The sequence below is a fragment of the Oncorhynchus mykiss genome, chromosome 15, assembly GCF_013265735.2.
Source record: "Oncorhynchus mykiss isolate Arlee chromosome 15, USDA_OmykA_1.1, whole genome shotgun sequence".
Taxonomy (NCBI): domain Eukaryota; kingdom Metazoa; phylum Chordata; class Actinopteri; order Salmoniformes; family Salmonidae; genus Oncorhynchus; species Oncorhynchus mykiss.
The window spans coordinates 48,191,928-48,213,360 of record NC_048579.1 but is presented as its reverse complement, the minus strand read 5'-3'; the positions used below and the strand labels follow the sequence as shown (position 1 = coordinate 48,213,360).

The 21,433-nt window shown below is 44.0% G+C and overlaps 2 protein-coding genes and 2 long non-coding RNA genes across 4 annotated transcripts; all 4 read left to right on the top strand.

The window, feature by feature from the left end:
- Positions 1-1,809: 1,809 nt before the first annotated feature.
- LOC110490737 lies at positions 1,810-5,140 on the top strand. Its single transcript, XM_036945542.1, has 7 exons — positions 1,810-2,207; positions 2,409-2,527; positions 2,660-2,705; positions 2,837-2,934; positions 3,077-3,558; positions 3,667-4,257; positions 4,379-5,140. Exons 1-7 carry the CDS (start codon positions 2,082-2,084, stop codon positions 4,546-4,548), a joined length of 1,632 nt encoding a protein of 543 aa, XP_036801437.1. The 5' UTR covers positions 1,810-2,081; the 3' UTR covers positions 4,549-5,140.
- Positions 5,141-12,146: 7,006 nt separating this feature from the next.
- LOC118938808 lies at positions 12,147-13,143 on the top strand. Its single transcript, XR_005036101.1, has 3 exons — positions 12,147-12,485; positions 12,689-12,807; positions 12,940-13,143. It is a non-coding gene; the product is annotated as an uncharacterized LOC118938808 (long non-coding RNA).
- Positions 13,144-14,426: 1,283 nt separating this feature from the next.
- Positions 14,427-14,918, top strand: LOC118938807. Its single transcript, XR_005036100.1, has 2 exons — positions 14,427-14,568; positions 14,690-14,918. It is a non-coding gene; the product is annotated as an uncharacterized LOC118938807 (long non-coding RNA).
- Positions 14,919-19,506: 4,588 nt separating this feature from the next.
- Positions 19,507-20,794, top strand: LOC118938806. Its single transcript, XM_036944468.1, has 4 exons — positions 19,507-19,737; positions 19,870-19,915; positions 20,047-20,144; positions 20,287-20,794. Exons 1-4 carry the CDS (start codon positions 19,628-19,630, stop codon positions 20,774-20,776), a joined length of 744 nt encoding a protein of 247 aa, XP_036800363.1. The 5' UTR covers positions 19,507-19,627; the 3' UTR covers positions 20,777-20,794.
- Positions 20,795-21,433: the final 639 nt, after the last annotated feature.

Sequence of the window (21,433 nt, the reverse complement as noted above, 5' to 3'; positions counted from 1 at the left end):
TAGTGTGTCTGTGCATCATAGATACAACTGTAAGCAATTACGTTCTCAAATGTCTGTTTAATGTGAGAAACAAAATGAAAAACAAATGTTAGACTATTACAATACGGACTGTCATGCATTTTTATATTACCAACAAGACAACGAAGTGATGGTCTATACGCGCCATGGAGACATTTATAGTATGCAAATGGAAGTAAGCAACATCAGCTTCATCATAAGAGCTGTTTATGATGTGCTTCCATCACCAAAAAATCTACATCAATGGTATGGCGAGGACTCGACCTACCCCCTCTGCCCAGCTCCAGCGACTCTCAGGCATATAATGACAGGTTGCAACACCAGCCTCTCACAAGGCCACTACAACTGGAGGCACAATTAGGTCCTCAAGAGCCTGGCTGCAGCACTTGAGAGCAAGAGGAGTGCAACCAATTCATTACCTCCAAAAACAAGCAATCTCGTCAAAACAACAACATTCATCCGGGAGGGACAGAAAAGGCCCAAGTATCCTCCTACAAAGCCAGCAACTGGACACCTAGCCATGGCCCGGGACTGGAAGATGCTTGTCGATATTGGCCAGCAACAAATTTTTCCACCTGAGATTGCTTCTACCAACCTTAGGCCAGACATGGTACTCTGGTCCCCTTCGCGAAAGGCTGTGTACATCATAGAGCTCACAGTCCCGTGGGAAAACTCTGTTGAAGAGGCCTACGAGCTTAAGAAACTGCGTTACACAGAGTTGGCAGCAGACGCAACTCAGCGTGGCTGGAATGTAAAAGTCTGGCCAGTTGAAGTGGGATGCAGAGGATTCGTGGCTTCTTCCACCATCAGGTTGCTGAAAGAACTTGGAATCCATGGACAGGCTCTGCGGCAGACCGTCAGAGCAGTTTCTCAAGCAGCTGAAAGAGGCAGCCAGTGGATCTGGATCAAACGGAAGGACCCTTGCTGGGCTATAACTTCATGACCCCCCACCCCCACCTGAGAACCCAATTCAGATCCCTCCAACTTGAGGAGGGCATATGAGGTATGCGGTCAGCTGTAGGACTGGCTCAGGGAAGAGGACGCCCCTGCCTTGCATAGTCCCGTGGGACATCTTAATTGGGCATGGGACACAAGCTAAGGCTTGATCACCCTTTAGCTGGCCACCTTTGATGAGAGTGTTTAGTGATTAAAGGCCGAAACACCCACTGATTCGAAGGCACACTACTGAGGATGTGTCCCAAAATTGACATCTTAACCCAGTCTAAGAAATAAACCTCCCATGCCACTCTGTCAACATCACGGCAAATCTCATTAGAGTGCATTCCATCTATTGGCACAATGGACAGTTTTTAACATCTCGTCCCGTGTTTTATGATTCTTCCCAGCCAGCAAAAGCTCCCACGCTGAGCGATACTTTTTTACTAAACTATTATGCATATAATCCAAGTCATACGTTTAGTGTCATTCCTACTCTTATTTTTAACCAATTAGCGTTGCAAGTGTACCTTATCTCAATTCAGAGCTCGGAAATATTGGAATAACGTGCTTAAGAGGACTGACACAACAGGATAACACAACAACCACATTTTCAATTGACAATCATTGCTTTAAATAGTTACGGTTACTAGATTTGTGTAGGCATTGGTAAACAATTCATTTCACTTGTAAACCAAGGTTGGATTAGTAGGTCTAAGCAACATGCAGCTGGATACCCGCGTCATGAATCGAAACAGGTTCCAATCCTCATATATACACATTATGACAAAATAAAGAGCTTAATCTTTCAAGACATAAAGACATAGAAGCATACCCATTTATAAAGGTTCTACACATTCCATTTCTCCATAGCAATAGAATGTAAACATTCTATTTTATGCCAAACATTGCCTACAACTCAATTCTAAGTGCAGCATATTGGACGACTCCACAGTAATTGATCATTCGTGACTTTAACTTATCCCTGTTATCTCTAGAGCATCCCGTATATCTATAGCGCTGCGTTTCTACCCCATCTTACCATGGATAGGGTTTGGTGCATTCCGGAGTTCACTTATGGTCCCACAAAGGTAATCTTTGGAGATATTCATTTTAGCATACTGTAAATGCCTGTGCACAATGTGCATAACAAAGCATCATTATTGTCATTCTCTTCAAAGGAATTCTGTAGAAGCAGCCTTTATTTCCAGACTCTGCAGGCCTGCTGGGAGGAAACATATTACAATAAACAGGTAAGATTCATCCAAAAAAAGCCATAAACAACAGAAAGAGAGTTGTATTTCAAGACAGTTTAGAGAAGATGGTCAAAAAGTTCTTAATAACACTTGCAAATTGTGATGCATGAACAGTTGTGAAATGTTGTGAGAGGCCCTTCAGAATGCACATGATATGGTATTTCGTGGCACTGTCTCACACCTTACCTCATCTTGCAGAAGAAGCTCATGGTCCACTATCTGCTGCTCCAGAGTCAAGGCCAGGTGCCGCACCATGTCACCACGGAGCACATGAGCGGCTGGCTGGTGTCTCAGGGCAAAAAATCCCTTAGGGAGAGGTGAGTACCACGTCATCACTCACCTTCACTGCCATTCCCTGCCACCAGCAGCACTCCAAGAGGTGTGGGTAAAATAAACAACAGAAAAATTAGAAGCCAGGAAAGTTTAATTGCTCTGTGTTTTATTTGAAGGGTGTGGAAGGAAACCCTGGAGGAGGGGAATGACCTCGCTCGGCTGGTAAGACAATGAGAGTTAGACGCATACTACAAGTCAGTGAGCTCTTTACTAGCATTTCAACAACTAGTTAGTACAGCAGAATAGATATGTTGTGAAATTTCACTAATCGGACTTCCTGTTTCCTACGGCAGACCTGGGAAGTCAACACTTGCCTAAAAATGATAGACATAGAGCACGAGGCTGTCTGCAAGCTCCGCCGCTCCTTGCACTCCACCTCGCCAGCTGACATGTGAGTTCCATGTACTGCCCTGCATATGACTTGATCCATTTATCTACACATCTGTAACTATGCAGAAACAGACTAAGACAGTGTTCTCTGTGAGCACATTGCGCATCGTTTAGCTTTGTCTTCTCCTTTTTGTTGATTTCAGCGACCCTAAGGTCCACAGCATTGTGGAAAGAGCTGTAAGGAGCATTATGGGCGAGCTGTCCAATGAGCCCCGTAACAACCTGCTCAGCCCATCCCAGGTGGTTGTGGAGGTGGTGCCCAGGCTCCTCCTGGCCCTGTGGCTTCAGCCAAAGGAAGGCCATTCAGGGCACCCAATCCTAATAAGCGGGATGGCCGTGGGCATGGTGGCGGCCGTAGTGGAGAAGCTCTCCAGCATGTTAAAGGCCCCTTCTCCTCAAATCCCTTTCTCCCGCACTGCGGCTTTTGAATCTGTCTGGTCAATCCTCGGGAGAATCAGTCAGTCCTTCTCCACGGATGACCTCCAGAGCCCATTTTATGTGAGATCTGTCTGTGCCTTTGTGGCTGACGAGGTACAGAGCTGCTTCCAGCCCCCTGCAGCCACCTTACCAGTCCTCCCTGTCGTCGCCGCGGCCATCTCCACCACACCTCCAGACATCCTAGCAGGTGAGTAGCAATGATAGAGAGCACTCTGACAGATGCCTGTTGTGATGACATCTCGGTGACTTGTAGTAGTAGAGCTCATCAGGATTGTTGTTGTCACTCCTAACACAGAGGCAGACCCGGCTTCTTCCGACATGGAGGTTGTGAATATCATCGCTAACACAGAGGCAGACCAGGATTCAGCCCACTTGGAGGTTGTGGACATCACCTCTAGCATAGAGGCAGACTCTGCTTCTTCCCACCTTGAGGTTGTGGACATCACCCATAACACACAGGCAGACACGGCATCTTCCAACCTGGTGGTTGTGGACATAACACGTAAGGCAGAGGCAGACCCGGACAGTTCCCATCTGGAAGTTGCGGACATCGGCCCTAAAACAGAGGCAGACAGAGCTTGTTCCCACTTGAAGGTTGTGGAAATCACCCCTAACACAGAGGCAGACCCAGCTAATTCACACCTGGAGGTTCAGGACATCACCCCAAAGACACAGCAAGATCCAGCTTCTTCCCACCTTGAGGTTGTGAACATCACCCTTAACAGAGAGGCAGATCCGGCATCTTTCCACCTGAATGTTGTGGACATCACCCCTAATAGGGAGGCAGAGCCCATCTCTTCCCTCTTGGAGGTTGTGGATGTCACACCTGAAGAAAGGACTCTCAAGATGGCCGTCTTCGCCACTCTGCCAACTGACATCCAAGCAGGTGAGTAACACTGACAGGTGCCGTTTGTCATGACATCTTAGTAGAACCTTTCAACTGGCCAGTGTTTAGAACCTACGGTTTGCATTTGTTTACATTCTGTCCCTCTTTTCTCCCTTTCCAGAGGATGTTGCTGTGGTCACCCCAGATGTCACCCCACACGTCACCAAGGATGTGACACTGGATGTTCCATGCAGAGCTGCATGCAAAGGGAAAGTCCGGCAATTTTTCTTCAGGCTTTGGAGGGCAGTGTGCTGCTGCGCCTGCCACAAGGAAGAGGAGGAACAATATTAGTTATTCATCAGACCTTCAGAAATGGGATTGAACCATAGACCATTAAATTATTCACATTATAATAATTGGATTCAATTCTGCTTTTCCTGTTTACTACTTAATTTCAGAACATTTCTATGAACTTTCACTTTGCAAGTGTGGAGTAGGTTGTGTAAATAAGTGGGAAACATCCCAATTTTAATGCTTTTAATAATTTACTTACTATATGTAAAAAAATAAAGTAGTATTTGACAACAACAAAAAACGGAGGGAGCTCAACCAACGTTGAGTTGAGGTGCAACCAAAACCTTTAATCATCATAGAAAAGGAAAAAGCGCAACTCTTGCGCACAATAAAAAATGCATTGTTTTATTCAACAAGGTTAAAAGATGAACATTTTGACCTAATCTATGACAATATGCAAGTTGTGTTTGCCCAGGAAAAGGGTGACCCAGACTCACCCTGGTTCTTGAGGGTTGCAGACAGTGAAAAGATATCATTAAGTAAATGGGACTTTTCAAATCTTGAATAAAAATCTATAATGAACATGAATTTAAATACAACTGACTTGAGGATCAGAGCAGGCTGGCTGACTGGCTAGCCCTGAAAGCCCTCTGCCCCTACCACTGTGTGGTTCATCTCAGCCAAGAGGTTGTGTGGGTTGTCTTTCTCTGTGGGTGTGAATCACTATGACTACTCCCTTGGCCTGCCCGTTGGCCTGATCAGAAGGCTTGTCATCTCTTTCCTTGCTCACATGAGCAGGAGGAATGGCATCTGGGGTAACCTCCTCTATCTAACGCCTCTTCTTTCTGTCTGTGTTTGACTGAGGTCACTCGTTCGCTCTCCCTGGGTGTTGGATAGTTCCTCCTCCTGTGTCTTTGTGAGCTTGGAGGGAGATATCCTGTTCTGGCTACCTCTTTAGGGGTGTGCACCTTAAATCTCTTTCGGTTTGTTGTGGGGTTCGGTTGTTTTGGGGAGAGTCTGAAGTTCGATCTTTAGCAATGAGTGTGGGGGCTGTCCCCCTCCCGAAGTGTAATGACTGCAATGATGAAAAGTAGGAGGAGCCACCGAGACATGTGATGAGGGCAAGGAAGATCACTCTGCAAGGACGGGATAGGACACATCACAACACTGCTGCTCATTCATATTCAAACCCACCTCAGACTATGCACACAAACATGGATGCACACACTCATTGGCTCACGCCCCCACACACACACAATGAACTTACCTGTACATATCACATCATGTCACCCACTTCTCCTCCATCCCACTACCTAGTCTCCAGTACCTAGTCCACACGCGCCACAACCCACTCGTCTGGTGAAAAGAGGTGAAATTAAGTTAGTAGGAAAAGGGAATTCCACAGTAGCTACACTGAACAAAAATGTAAACGCAACATGTGAAGTGTTGGTCCCATGTTTCATGAGCTGAATTGAAAGATCCCAGAAGTTTTCCATACGCACAAAAAGCTTATTTCTCTCATGTTTTATGCAGAAATTTGTTTACATCCTTGTTAGCATTTCTCCTTTGCCAAGATAATCCATCCACCTGACAGGTGGGGCATATCAAGAAGATGATTAAACAGCATGATCATTACACAGGTGCACCTTGTGCTGGAGACAAAAAAAAGCCACTCTAAAATATGCAGTTTTGTCACACAACACAATACCACAGATGTCCCTCAAGTTTTGAGGGAATGTGCAATTGGCATGCTGACTGCAGGAATGTCTACCAGAGCTGTTGCCAGAGAATGTAATGTTAATTTTTCTAACATAAGCCTCCCACAATGTTTGACAGTACATCCAACCAGCCTCACAACCGGGGACCAAGTGTAACCACTCCAGCCAATGACCTCCACATCCGGCTTCTTCACCAGCAGGGTCGTCTGAGACCAGCCACCCGGACAGCTGATGAAACTGAGGAGTATTTCTGTCTGTAATAAAACCCTTTTGTGGGGAAAAACTAATTCTGATTGGCTGGGCCTGGCTCCCCAGTGTGTGCGTCTATGCCCTCCCAGGCCCACCTGTGGCTGCACCCCTGCCCAGTCATGTGAAATCCATAGATTAGGGCCTATTGAATTCATTTAATTGACTGATTTCCTTATTTGAACTGTAACTCAGTAAAACCATTGAAATTGTTGAATGTTGCATTTATATTTTTGTTCAGTATAGTTCAAGTCAAACTCCATGGAAGTTGCTAGCATGACTGGCTCTGAGGTCGTTTGCGCTCAGATACACCCTGATTACCGAGAGTCCTCTCCTTAGAGACTCTGCCTACACCACCACCGACAGGCCCCATAGGGGGCCTGCAGACAGAGACTTACAAAGAAAGGCTCCTACAGTCGTTAAGTGAAGAGTTTTACCCATAGGCCTGAGTTAGGGGAGACGTGACTGACACCCACCTGTGGTTTAGCTAGGCCTGCTGGATGCAGGATTCTCCCCCAGCCTCCCCAGTGATCCTCAACACACACTCACCCCATTTATGGAAGCGATTGACCCAAATGTCAGAGTTCTACCATGATATACTTCATTTAATTCCAAAGTTGCATGAGATAATTTGATTCCTCTCTCAGACAATTTTACATTAGATACAGTACCAGTGTTTGGACACACCTACTAATTCCAGGGTTTTTCTTTATGCCAAGAGCATTCAAAGCTATCATCAAGTCAAAGGGTGGCTACTTTGAAGAATCTAAAATATATTTGGATTTGTTTAAAACTTTTTTGGTTACTACATGATTCCATGTATTATTTCATCATTTTAATGTCTTCACTATTATTCTACAATGTAGAAAATAGTAAAAAAATAAAGAAAAACCCTTTAAACTTTTGGCTGGTACTGTATGTTTTATTATAAGATAATACATCATGGTTATAGTGTTTCTTATGCCTCATAGATTAAAATGAGACTGTTGAGTGTTACTGACGATCTGGGGAATTGAGAGACAGTGAAATGGTGGGTTAATTAAGGAGATTGGATAAGGAGAGAAAATGGAGATGAAGGAGTCTGGGATGTGAACGAGTGGGAGGTGGAGAGACAATGATGACAGAGCGAAGAGGAAAAATGCTTGTATTGTATAATTTCATGAGTCTATCAAAAGTTGTGATGAGCTAACAATATGGCGTTCATACTTAGTTCTTGAAACAAGAACTGAGGAAAGAGACAGGCTTGCAAACATGAACAAGGACACCAGGCACATTCTGAATGTCTCATGTAACAATTAGTCTTTTGCCAAATAAAGGTGTGTGAGGCTCTTTTTGATAAAATCGCTTGACAGACATGACCACATCAGCTCTGTGCTGTCACCAAGTGGGGACTAATGTTCATTACAATAATAGTTAGAATCGTCATCACAATAATAATGCCAATACAGGAAAACAACAACACCAACTCCTTAAAACAACAGTTGTTGAGACAAATAACCTTTCACTTAGCAGATGGTTATTGTTAAAAGTAGTGCTGCAATCGACAAATGTCATTTGAGATGCCCCTAAAATGGATAGAGCTGGGTCGACGAACTCGGAACGCACCACAGGAACCACCGCAAGCCAATCACTATGGAGATGACCATGGAACTCTCCAGCAGTGTCCTCTTAGATGGAACATCTCCTGGGAATCTTGAGTAGTTCTTAAGTTCTAAACAGAGTGCAGCTGCAACCAAACTCACCAAGTCTGTTTTACCCTGTTTATAGAGCCCCATGGCTGGGTGTTTTTTAAGCTCCACACCCTCAGCTGACTCCTGGTCTCCCTGAAGCTTCCTTTTGATCATCAGAATGACAAGGCCCAGTAGCACGCAGGCACATGCATCCAGAGCCAGCACCACACCTAAGAGTGAAAGAGAGACTCCAATTGGACTCCAGACTCCAGCCTGGTCTCATTGACTAGATGTAACATAGAAAATGTAAATCTGGGGACCGAGACACTACGATTTCGTATTATATGTTATGTTTGGTATGGATATATAATAGTTACTTAAGATAAAAATGAAAGACGGGTGGTTCGTCAGGGTGGATGGGTTGGCATATAAGACGAATGTCTAGCAACCCAAAGGTTGCGAGTTTGAATCTCATCACGGCCAACTTGAGAATTTTAGCTAACTAGAAACTTTTTAACTAACTAATTTGTAGCTATTTTTTCAAATACTTAGCATGTTAGCTAATCCCTTCACCTAACACTAACCTTAACCCTTTTAGCTAATCCTTCCCCTAACCCTAACCTTTACCCTGTAACCTAACTCCTAAACATAACCCTACACCCTAACCTAACTAATGTTAGCTAACTAGCTAACATTAGCCACCTAGCTAGAATTCTTATCATACGTTTCGCAAATTTGTAACTTATTGTACATTTAGCAAATTCATAACATACAGTATAATATGAATTGTAATTCGTAACATGTTATAAAAAATGGGTGATAGACATTCACAAATGAATACATACCAAACACAACATATCATACTAAATGCGGTGTCTCTGATATACATACAGAATAATACGAAATGCTCTGAGACCAGGTTGCACTAGCACCTCCCCCGGCTGGTAAGAAGACAACCTCTGAGTTACATTCAATGATACATTATTGACACACACTAATGAAATGGACATGGAAAGGTAGTGGTTCAGTAACGGACAGAAAACAGGGGTGATGAATATACACAATAACTGATAGCACAAGTAGAGCAACAACACTGTTAACAAAGGAAGGATTGTATAAGTGGCATAGCTACCTGCAGAGTATTACACAACAAAGTAAACACAGAGAAGTAACTTACAATAGGCAATAGAAGTAACTATAAAGAACAACAAGCAAGAATGATACACATTTCACACACACTTTGTGCACGCACACTATACCACGAGTCCAGTTGATGGGCAGAGATAGAGAGGTTGATCTCTGTCTCTGCTTGAGGGAGACTGGGAGGAGAGGCAGGAGTTGGGGATCTGGGACACAAGCTGACTGCCTGTGATTTGCTGACCCCCTGGCGACCATGACTCCTAGCAACTAATCAGTGGACAGGCGTGAAGGGACAGTTTACGACACCGCTGGCCTGCTTAGCAACAAACTGATTTTTCCTGCAATCTAGAGCCGTAATCATTATGCTTAATTGATTTTTCTGACATGTCTGGTAAGTATGCAGGCCATTTCAGCTTTCAGGATTTCTGTACAGATCCTTGCAGGCCGTGGATTATCATGCTGAAACATGAGGTGATGGCGGCGGATGAGTGGCATGACAATTGACATGACTCGTCACAGTATCTCTGTGCATTCAAATTGTCATTGATAAAATGCAATTGTGTTCCCTGTCCATGGCTTATGCCAGCCCATACCATAACCCAACTGCCACCATGGGGAATTCTATTCACAAAGTTGACATCAGCAAATCGCTCGTCCACACGTTGCCTTACATGTGGTCTGCAGTTGTGAGGCCAGTTGGACGTCCTGCCAAATTCTCTAAAGCCGCCTCGGCTTATGGTAGAGAAATTAACATGAAATTATCTGGCAACAGTCATTTGCATTCTACCTCAAAACTTGAAACATCTGTGGCATTGTGTTGTGTGACAAAACTGCACATTTTAGAGAGGCCTTTTATTGTCCCCCAGCACAAGGTGCACCTATGTAATGATCATGCTGTTTAAACAAATCAAAAATATATTTTATATTTGATATTCTTCAAAGTAGCCACCCTTTGCCTTGGTGACAGCTTTGCACAGTCTTGGCATTCTCTTAACCAGCTTCATGAGGTAGTCACCTGGAATGAATTTCAATGTACAGGTGTGCTTTGTTAAAAGTTCATTTGTGGAATTTCTTTTCTTCTTAATGCGTTTGAGCCAATCAGTTGTGTTGTGACAAGGTAGGGGTGGTATACAGAAGATAGCCCTATTTGGTAAAAGACCAAGTCCATATTTTGGCAAGAACAACTCAAATAAGCAACGAGAAACGGCCGTCCATCATTACTTTAACCTTTGTTTGGTTACTACATGATTCCATATGTGTTATTTCATAGTTTTGATGTCTTCACTATTATTGTACAATGTTAAAAATAGTAAAAATAAAGAAAAACCCTTGAAAGAGTAGATGTGTCCAAACATTTGACTGGTTATGTATATATTGTATATTGCAAATATGGTACAATCCAAGTGTGCAAAGCTCTTGGAGACTTACTTAGAAAGGCTCAAAGCCAAAGGTGATTCTAACATGTATTGTGAAAACATGTAAATTAGATATTTCTGTATTTCATTTTCAGTACATTTGCAAAAATGTCAAACATGTTTTCAATTTGTCATTATGGTGTATTGTGTGTAGCTGGAAAGGATAAACAATTATAATTTCATCCATTTTGAATTCAGGCTGTAAGAAAACAAAATGTGGAATAAGTTAAGCGGTATGAACACTTTCTGAAGGCACTGTATATCTACAAGGAAATGATAAATGAGTGACTCTTTGAAAGGGGGTCATATAAACATTGTCTTATTTTTTTCTTCTTCACAGCTATCATGCTATATTGGGCATTGTTTCTCAGACCAAATCTCCATTCTGGCTTAAACAAAGCAATCTGATCATGCTCCAGTCAAATTCACGCTATAGGGAATACCACAAAAGTTTGGCTGGTCATACATTTGCAAATAGCCGAGATTGGATATTTCAGCACCATGGACAGCAGGGAAATCGGAATAGCGAGATCTGCCATTCAGCACCACATGGCAGTAGACAGCGGCCATCTCATGTGAAGTTGGCACTGGGAAAATCCCATCTAATGGGAAACGAGGCTTAGGAGGCAAAAAGACTGAAGGAGAAAACTCCCACAGGAACCTTATGCTAAACTGTTCTGCCACATTCATTTAAAATGTTACATATTTCGATCTGCAAATAATATAAACTGACTTTTCAAACTACACTGTACAGCTTTAGTGTGTCTGTGCATCATAGGTACAACTGCACGAAACTCCCCTCTCAAATATCTGTTTGTGAGAAACAAAATGAAAAACAACTGTTAGACTATTACAATGCGGACTGTCATGCATTTTTATATTAGCAACAAGACAACGAAGTGATGGTCTATACCCGACATGGAGACATTTATAGTATACTTCCCCCACCCAGCAAAAGTTCCCACGCTGAGCGATATTGTTAACTACACCATTATGCATATAATTCAAGTCATACGTTTATTGTCATTCATACTTTTATTTTTAACCGATTAGCTTTGCAAAAGTGTACCTTATGTCAATTCAGAGCTCGGAAATATTGGAATAACGTGCTTAAGAGGACTCTGACACTTTAGGCGCACAACAAGAATACACAACAACCATATTTTCAATTGACAATCATTGCTTTAAATAGTTACGGTTAATAGATTTGTGTAGGCATTGGTAAACAATTAATTTCACTTGTAAACCAAGGTTGGATTAGTAGGTCTAAGCAACATGCAGCTGGATACCCGCGTCATGAATCGAAACAGGTTCCAATCCTCATATATACACATTATGACAAAATAAAGAGCTTAATCTTCACGACATGAAGACATAGAAGCATACCCATTTATAAAGGTTCTACACATTCCATTTCTCCATAGCAATAGAGTGTAAACATTCTATTTCGTGCCAAACACTGCCTACAACTCAATTCTAAGAGGCAGCATATTGGACGACTCCACAGTAATTGATCATTCGTGACTTTAACTTATTCCTGTTATCTCTAGAGCATCTCGTATATCTATAGCGCTGCGTTTCTACCCCATCTTACCATGGATAGGGTTTTGTGCATTCCGGAGTTCACTTATGGTCCCACAAAGGTAATCTTTGGAGATATTCATTTTAGCATACTGTAAAAGCCTGTGCACAATGTGCATAACAAAGCATCATTATTGTCATTCTCTTCAAAGGAATTCTGCAGAAGCAGCCTTTATTTCCAGACTCTGCAGGCCTGCTGGGAGGAAACATATTACAATAAACAGGTAAGATTCACCCCCCTAAAAAACATAAACAACAGAAAGAGAGTTGTATTTCAAGACAGTTTAGAGAAGATGGTCGTAAGAGTTCTTAATAACACTCACAAATTGTGATGCATGAACAGTTGTGAAATGTTGTGAGAGGCCCTTCAGAATGCACATGATATGGTATTTCGTGGCACTGTCTCACACCTTACCTCATCTTGCAGAAGAAGCTCATGGTCCACTATCTGCTGCTCCAGAGTCAAGGCCAGGTCCCGCACCATGTCACCACGGAGCACATGAGCGACTGGCTGGTGTCTCAGGGCAAAAAATCCCTTAGGGAGAGGTGAGTACCACGTCATCACTCACCTTCACTGCCATTCCCTGCCACCAGCAGCACTCCAAGAGGTGTGGGTAAAATAAACAACAGAAAAATCAGAAGCCAGGAAAGTTGAATTGCTGTGTGTTTTATTTGAAGGGTGTGGAAGGAAACCCTGGAGGAGGGGAATGACCTCGCTCGGCTGGTAAGACAATGAGAGTTAGACACATACTACAAGTCAGTGAGCTCTTTACTAGCCTTTCAACAACTAGTTAGTACAGCAGAATAGATATGTTGTGAAATTTCACTAATCGGACTTCCTGTTTCCTACGGCAGACCTGGGAAGTCAACACTTGCCTAAAAATGATAGATATAGAGCACGAGGCTGTCTGCAAGCTCCGCCGCTCCTTGCACTCCACCTCGCCAGCTGACATGTGAGTTCCATGTACTGCCCTGCATATGACTTGATCCATTTATCTACACATCTGTAACTATGCAGAAACAGACTAAGACAGTGTTCTCTGTGAGCACATTGCGCATCGTTTAGCTTTGTCTTCTCCTTTTTGTTGATTTCAGCGACCCTAAGGTCCACAGCATTGTGGAAAGAGCAGTAAGGAGCATTATGGGCGAGCTGTCCAATGAGCCCCGTAGCAACCTGCTCAGCCCATCCCAGGTGGTTGTGGAGGTGGTGCCCAGGCTCCTCCTGGCCCTGTGGCTTCAGCCAAAGGAAGGCCATTCAGGGCACCCAATCCTAATAAGCGGGATGGCCGTGGGCATGGTGGCGGCCGTAGTGGAGAAGCTCTCCAGCATGTTAAAGGCCCCTTCTCCTCAAATCCCTTTCTCCCGCGCTGCAGCTTTTGAATCTGTCTGGTCAATCCTCGGGAGAATCAGTCAGTCCTTCTCCACGGATGACCTCCAGAGCCCATTTTATGTGAGATCTGTCTGTGCCTTTGTGGCTGACGAGGTACAGAGCTGCTTCCAGCCCCCTGCAGCCACCTTACCAATCCTCCCTGTCGTCGCCGCGGCCATCTCCACCACACCTCCAGACATCCTAGCAGGTGAGTAGCAATGATAGAGAGCACTCTGACAGATACCTGTTGTGATGACATCTCGGTGACTTGTAGTAGTAGAGCTCATCAGGATTGTTGTTGCCACTCCTAACAGAGGCAGACCCGGCTTCTTCCCACTTGGAGGTTGTGGACATCACCGCTAACACAGAGGCAGACCCGGCTTCTTCCCACCTGGAGGTTGTGGACATCACCATTAACACAGATGCAGACTCGGCGTCTTCCCACCTTGAGGTTGTGGACATCACCTCTAGCATAGAGGCAGACCCGGCTTCTTCCCACCTGGAGGTTGTGGACATCACCCATAACACACAGGCAGACACGGCATATTCCAACCTGGAGGTTGTGGACATAACATGTAAGACAGATGCAGACCCGGCCTGTTCCCACCTGGAAGTTGCGGACATCGGCCCTAAAACAGAGGCAGACAGAGCTTGTTCCAAATTGGAGGTTGTGGAAATCCCCCCTAATTCACACCTGGAGGTTCAGGACATCACCCCTAAGACACAGCAAGATCCGGCTTCTTCCCACCTTGAGGTTGCGAACATCACCCGTAACAAAGAGGCAGATCCAGCTTCTTTCCACCTAAATGTTGTGGACATCACCCCTAATAGAGAGGCAGAGCCCATCTCTTCCCTCTTGGAGGTTGTGGATGTCACACCTGAAGAAAGGACTCTCAAGATGGCCGTCTTCGCCACTCTGCCAACTGACATCCAAGCAGGTGAGTAACACTGACAGGTGCCGTTTGTCATGACATCTTAGTAGAACCTTTCAACTGGCCAGTGTTTAGAACCTACGGTTTGCATTTGTTTACATTTTGTCCCTCTTTTCTCCCTTTCCAGAGGATGTTGCTGTGGTCATCCCAGATGTCACCCCACACGTCACCAAGGATGTGACACTGGATGTTCCATGCAGAGCTGCATGCAAAGGGAAAGTCCGCCGATTTTTTTTCAGGCTTTGGAGGGCAGTGTGCTGCTGCGCCTGCCACAAGGAAGAGGAGGAACAATATTAGTTATTCATCAGACCTTCAGAAATGGGATTGAACCATAGACCATTAAATTATTTGCATTATAATAATTGGATTCAATTCTGCTTTTCCTGTTTACTACTTAATTTCAGAACATTTCTATGAACTTTCACTTTGCAAGTGTGGAGTAGGTTGTGTAAATAAGTGGGAAACATCCCAATTTTAATGCTTTTAATAATTTACTTACTACATGTAAAATAAAAAGTAGTATTTGACAACAACAAAAAACGGAGGGAGCTCAACCAACGTTGAGTTGAGGTGCAACCAAAACCTTTAATCATCATAGAAAAGGAAAAAGCGCAACTCTTGCGTACTATAAAAAAATGCATTTTTTATTCAAGCAAGTTTAAAAGATGAACATTTTGACCTAATCTATGACAATATGCAAGTTGAGTTAGCCCAGGAAAAGGGTGACCCAGACTCACCCTGGTTCTTGAGGGTTGCAGACAGTGAAAAGATATCATTAAGTAAATGGGACTTTTCAAATCTTGAATAAAAATCTTTAATGAACATGAATTTAAATACAACTGACTTGAGGATCAGAGCAGGCTGGCTGACTGGCTAGCCCTGAAAACCCTCTGCCCCTACCACTGTGTGGTTCATCTCAGCCAAGAGGTTGCGTGGGTTGTCTTTCTCTGTGGGTGTGAATCAGTATGACTACTCCCTTGGCCTGCCCGTTGGCCTGATCAGAAGGCTTGTCATCTCTTTCCTTGCTCACATGAGCAGGAGGAATGGCATCTGGGGTAACCTCCTTCTCTCCCACCTCTCCCTACTGTCTGTGTTCGACTGAGGTCACTCGTTCTCTCTCCCTGGGTGTTGGATAATTCCTCCTCCACTGTGTTGGATAGTTCCTCCTCCACTGTGTCTTTGTGAGCTTGAAGGGAGTTATCCTGTTCTGGCTACCTCTTTAGGGGTGTGCACCTTAAATCTCTTTCGGTTTGTTGGGGGGTTCAGTTGTTTTGGGGAGAGTCTGAAGTTCGATCTCTAGCAATGAGTGTGGGGGCTGTCCTGTGGGGGTGTCCCCCTCCCTCCTAAACTGTAATGACTGCGATGATGAAAAAGTAGGAGGTGCCACCGAGACATGTGATGAGGGCAAGGAAGATCACTCTGCAAGGACAGGATAGGACACATCACAACACTGCTGCTCATTCATATTCAAACCAACTATAGACTATGCATGCACTCATTGGCGCGCTCCCCCCCACACACACACAATGAACTTACCTGTACATATCAGAATCATACATTCAACGGCCACCTCTTCCACAACATTTCTTGATCCCCCACCTCAAACATGTTGAGTCAATACCAGATGCTGGAAAGGTGCTGGAATGCAGGTGCAGAAGGGCCTAGTATGTAATGATGTGATACCATGCGTACCCCATATCCTGTGTTTGTGTTGATGTTTTTGTATTGAACCTTTATTTAAACAGGGAGTCACATTGAGATTAAACATCTATTTTACAAGAGTGTCATATTGTCATATTGAACTACCAGAGAGACCCTTCTCTAAATAGGAATTGTGTACAAAAATGTCCATACATCAAAAATAATACTTTGCCAATCAGATAAGGCCCCAACAAGGCCCACGTTAATGGTTGAAAGTAACTTATGTCAGTGCGAATGAGTAACACTGAGTGTATAAAACATTAAGAACACCTGCTCTTTCCATGACGACCAGGTGAATCCAGATGAAAGCTATAATCCCTTATAGACGTCACTAGTTAAATCAGTGTAGATAGAGATAGTTTAAAAAATAAATACTGTAAGGCTTGAGACAATTGAGACATGGATTGTGTATGTGTGCCATTCAGAGGGTGAATAAGAAAGATAAAATATTTACGTGCCTTTCAACAGGGCATGGTAGTAGGTGCCAGGGGCACCAATTTGTGTCAAGAACTGACTGCAAAGCTGCTGATTTTTTATGCTCAACAGTTTCCAGTCTGTATTAAGAATGTGCACCACTCAAAAAACACAGCCAACTTGACACAACTGTGGGAAGCATTGGAGTCAACATGGGCCAGCATCCCTGTGAATGTTTTGTACACTCAGGACATTATTAATAATACGGTGTTCGTTCCGTATCCAGTAAAGCTGCAGCAGACTGCGAGGCAGGGGGAGGTGTAGGTGATGCCGTTGTCTGAGCACACAGGGTCCCACTCCCAAGCCAAGCAGGGGCAGTCTCGTTAAATTCCAGGGATCCTGGAGGACAGAGAAAATGGCTGGCAATAATGTTTAAATGATTGTTGCTGAACTATCATTGACATAGGCACAGTGACAAAACAGCCAGGAATCCTGGCTCAGGAACAACCATACTGTATATTCCCACAAGAGGCACAGTGACAATGGTAGGCACAATCCCATGTGTGTTTTGGTCTAACTCTAACTCAACCTCTTCAGTAGACCTCCCAGGAATATCTCCACCGCACCCACAGGCAGGTTCAATACACCAGGAGAAGTTATAATCACATCTAGTGTTACCAGTGTGCTGGAGTTTCATTTCCACTCATGTTCAACAAACCTACAGGGAATGGGAGAGAACCAAAAAGTGGTATTTAATGTAATTCAACATCAATGCTGACAGGAGGGAACATTTCAGTTGGAGCATGTCCAGGTTTCTATGGCTGTGTTTAGACAGCCCAATTCAGATCTTTTTTGAGTAATTCAGGGATGCAAACTGGTGAGGGCCCAAAAAGGTGAAACATTCTAAAGTATCCACAATAGGGAGAAGGCAGGTTTTAACTAATTAAACAACAAAGACTATGATCTACATTATCAGTCTCTGTGTGTAAAATAAAACCTGGTTAATGTGAATGTAAGTCTTGACGCCTCATTTTCACCCAATTCTCTCATTCTGAAAATGAACCACAACGTTACTGTAGAGGGAAAACATTAGTTCATAGATGGTAAGTTCGTTAACATTTCACACAGATTGCCAGGGTCCAGTAAGCAACTACGTTAACAATATCACTTGAGGAACGGCAAGAAGTCGTATACCAGTTAATACTATAGCGAGTTGGTTCGTTTACTAACGTTAGCTTATACGATGTTGTAACGTTCCTGTTAGCTAGTTGTCTGACTTCATTACCCAGCTAATTCTCACACCATAAACTCAATTATTTGATCAGCTAAGTTGGATAATGTTGTTCAACATTTCTCTGGCTAGCTAACGCGGAGAATTCGATCCAACTAGCAAGATACTTGGTGCTGAAATACTTGGATATTTCAGCACCATGGACAACAGCGAAATCGGTAAAGCGAAATCTGTCATTCAGCACCACATAACAGTAGACAGCGGCCATCTCATGTGAAGTTGGCACTGGGGAAATCCCATCTAATGAGAAACGAGGCCTAGGAGGCAAAAAGACTGAAGGAAAAGACTCCCACAGGAATTCTATGCTAAACTGTTGTGCCACATTCATTTCAAATGTTACATCTTTCGATTTGTAAATAATAGGGAACCCATTTGCAAATAATTTAAACTGATTTATCAAACTACACTGTACAGCTTTAGTGTGTCTGTGCATCATACGTACAACTGTAAGCAATTCCGTTCTCAAATGTCTGTTTAATGTGAGAAACAAAATGAAAAAAAACTGTTAGACTATTACAATGCGGACTGTCATGCATTTGTATATTACCAACAAGACAACGAAGTGATGGTCTTTACGCGCCATGGAGACATAACGGAGACTTCCCCCACACCAAAAGTTCCCCCGCTGAGCGATATTATTTACTACACTATTATGCATATAATCCAAGTCATACGTTTAGTGTCATTCCTACTCTTATTTTTAACCAATTAGCGTTGCAAGTGTACCTTATCTCAATTCAGAGCTCGGAAATATTGGAATAACGTGCTTGAGGACTGACACAACAGGATAAGACAACAACCACATTTTCAATTGACAATCATTGCTTTAAATATATGAGGTTAATAGATTTGTATAGGCATTGGTAAACAATTAATTTCACTTGTAAACCAAGGTTGGATAAGTAGGTCTAAGCAACATGCAGCTGGATACTCCCGTCATGAATCGAAACAGGTTCCAATCCTCATATATACACATTATGACTAAATAAAGAGCTTAATCTTTCAAGACATAAAGACATAGAAGCATACCCATTTATAAAGGTTCTACACATTCCATTTCTCCATAGCAATAGAATGTAAACATTCTATTTCGTGCCAAACATTGCCTACAACTCAACTCTAAGTGCAGCATATTGGACGACTCCACAGTAATTGATCATTCGCGACTTTAACGTATCCCTGTTATCTCTAGAGCATCCCGTATATCTACAGCGCTGCGTTTCTACCCCATTTTACCATGGATATGGTTTGGTGCATTCCGGAGTTCACTTATGGTCCCACAAAGGTAATCTTTGGAGATATTCATTTTAGCATACTGTAAAAGCCTGTGCACAATGTGCATAACAAAGCATCATTATTGTCATTCTCTTCAAAGCAATTCTGCAGAAGCAGCCTTTATTTCCAGACTCTGCAGGCCTGCTGGGAGGAAACATATTACAATAAACAGGTAAGATTCACCCCCCTAAAAAACATAAACAACAGAAAGAGAGTTGTATTTCAAGACAGTTTAGAGAAGATGGTCATAAGAGTTCTTAATAACACTCGCAAATTGTGATCTATGAACAGTTGTGAAATGTTGTGAGAGGCCCTTCAGAATGCACATGATATGGTATTTCATGGCACTGTCTCACACCTTACCTCATCTTGCAGAAGAAGCTCATGGTCCACTATCTGCTGCTCCAGAGTCAAGGCCAGGTGCCACACCATGTCACCACGGAGCACATGAGCGGCTGGCTGGTGTCTCAGGGCAAAAAATCCCTTAGGGAGAGGTGAGTACCACGTCAACACTCACCTTCACTGCCATTCCCTGCCACCAGCAGCACTCCAAGAGGTGTGGGTAAAATACACAACAGAAAAATCGGAAGCCAGGAAAGTTGAATTGCTCTGTGTTTTATTTGAAGGGTGTGGAAGGAAACCCTGGAGGAGGGGAATGACCTCGCTCGGCTGGTAAGACAATGAGAGTTAGACACATATTACAAGTCAGTGAGCTCTTTACTAGTATTTCAACAACTAGTTAGTACAGCAGAATAGATATGTTGTGAAATTTCACTAATCAGACTTCCTGTTTCCTACGGCAGACCTGGGAAGTCAACACTTGCCTAAAAATGATAGACATAGAGCACGAGGCTGTCTGCAAGCTCCGCCGCTCCTTGCACTCCACCTCGCCAGCTGACATGTGAGTTCCATGTACTGCCCTGCATATGACTTGATCCATTTATCTACACATCTGTAACTATGCAGAAACAGACTAAGACAGTGTTCTCTGTGAGCACATTGCGCATCGTTTAGCTTTGTCTTCTCCTTTTTGTTGATTTCAGCGACCCTAAGGTCCACAGCATTGTGGAAAGAGCAGTAAGGAGCATTATGGGCGAGCTGTCCAATGAGCCCCGTAGCAACCTGCTCAGCCCATCCCAGGTGGTTGTGGAGGTGGTGCCCAGGCTCCTCCTGGCCCTGTGGCTTCAGCCAAAGGAAGGCCATTCAGGGCACCCAATCCTAATAAGCGGGATGGCCGTGGGCATGGTGGCGGCCGTAGTGGAGAAGCTCTCCAGCATGTTAAAGGCCCCTTCTCCTCAAATCCCTTTCTCCCGCGCTGCGGCTTTTGAATCTGTCTGGTCAATCCTCGGGAGAATCAGTCAGTCCTTCTCCACGGATGACCTCCAGAGCCCATTTTATGTGAGATCTGTCTGTGCCTTTGTGGCTGACGAGGTACAGAGCTGCTTCCAGACCCCTGCAGCCACCTTACCAGTCCTCCCTGTCGTCGCCGCGGCCATCTCCACCACACCTCCAGACATCCTAGCAGGTGAGTAGCAATGATAGAGAGCACTCTGACAGATACCTGTTGTGATGACATCTCGGTGACTTGTAGTAGTAGAGCTCATCAGGATTGTTGTTGCCACTCCTAACAGAGGCAGACCCGGCTTCTTCCCACATGGAGGTTGTGGACATCACCGCTAACACAGAGGCAGACCCGGCTTCTTCCCACCTGGAGGTTGTGGACATCACCATTAACACAGATGCAGACTCGGCGTCTTCCCACCTTGAGGTTGTGGACATCACCTCTAGCATAGAGGCAGACCCGGCTTCTTCCCACCTGGAGGTTGTGGACATCACCCATAACACACAGGCAGACACGGCATATTCCAACCTGGAGGTTGTGGACATAACATGTAAGACAGATGCAGACCCGGCCTGTTCCCACCTGGAAGTTGCGGACATCGGCCCTAAAACAGAGGCAGACAGAGCTTGTTCCAAATTGGAGGTTGTGGAAATCCCCCCTAATTCACACCTGGAGGTTCAGGACATCACCCCTAAGACACAGCAAGATCCGGCTTCTTCCCATCTTGAGGTTGCGAACATCACCCATAACAAAGAGGCAGATCCGGCTTCTTTCCACCTAAATGTTGTGGACATCACCCCTAATAGAGAGGCAGAGCCCATCTCTTCCCTCTTGGAGGTTGTGGATGT

What these genes read in the sequence shown, in the direction of transcription:
- LOC118938806 (XM_036944468.1), top strand. Translation starts at nt 19,628, where the DNA reads ATGGTCCACTATCTGCTGCTCCAGAGTCAAGGCCAGGTGCCACACCAT. An exon ending in AAAAAATCCCTTAGGGAGAG is followed by an intron (nt 19,738 to 19,869) that starts GTGAGTACCACG and finishes TTTTATTTGAAG; the next exon opens with GGTGTGGAAGGAAACCCTGG. An exon ending in TCCACCTCGCCAGCTGACAT is followed by an intron (nt 20,145 to 20,286) that starts GTGAGTTCCATG and finishes TGTTGATTTCAG; the next exon opens with CGACCCTAAGGTCCACAGCA.
- LOC110490737 (XM_036945542.1), top strand. Translation starts at nt 2,082, where the DNA reads ATGCCTGTGCACAATGTGCATAACAAAGCATCATTATTGTCATTCTCT. An exon ending in AAACATATTACAATAAACAG is followed by an intron (nt 2,208 to 2,408) that starts GTAAGATTCATC and finishes CTCATCTTGCAG; the next exon opens with AAGAAGCTCATGGTCCACTA. An exon ending in ACCTCCAGACATCCTAGCAG is followed by an intron (nt 3,559 to 3,666) that starts GTGAGTAGCAAT and finishes CTCCTAACACAG; the next exon opens with AGGCAGACCCGGCTTCTTCC.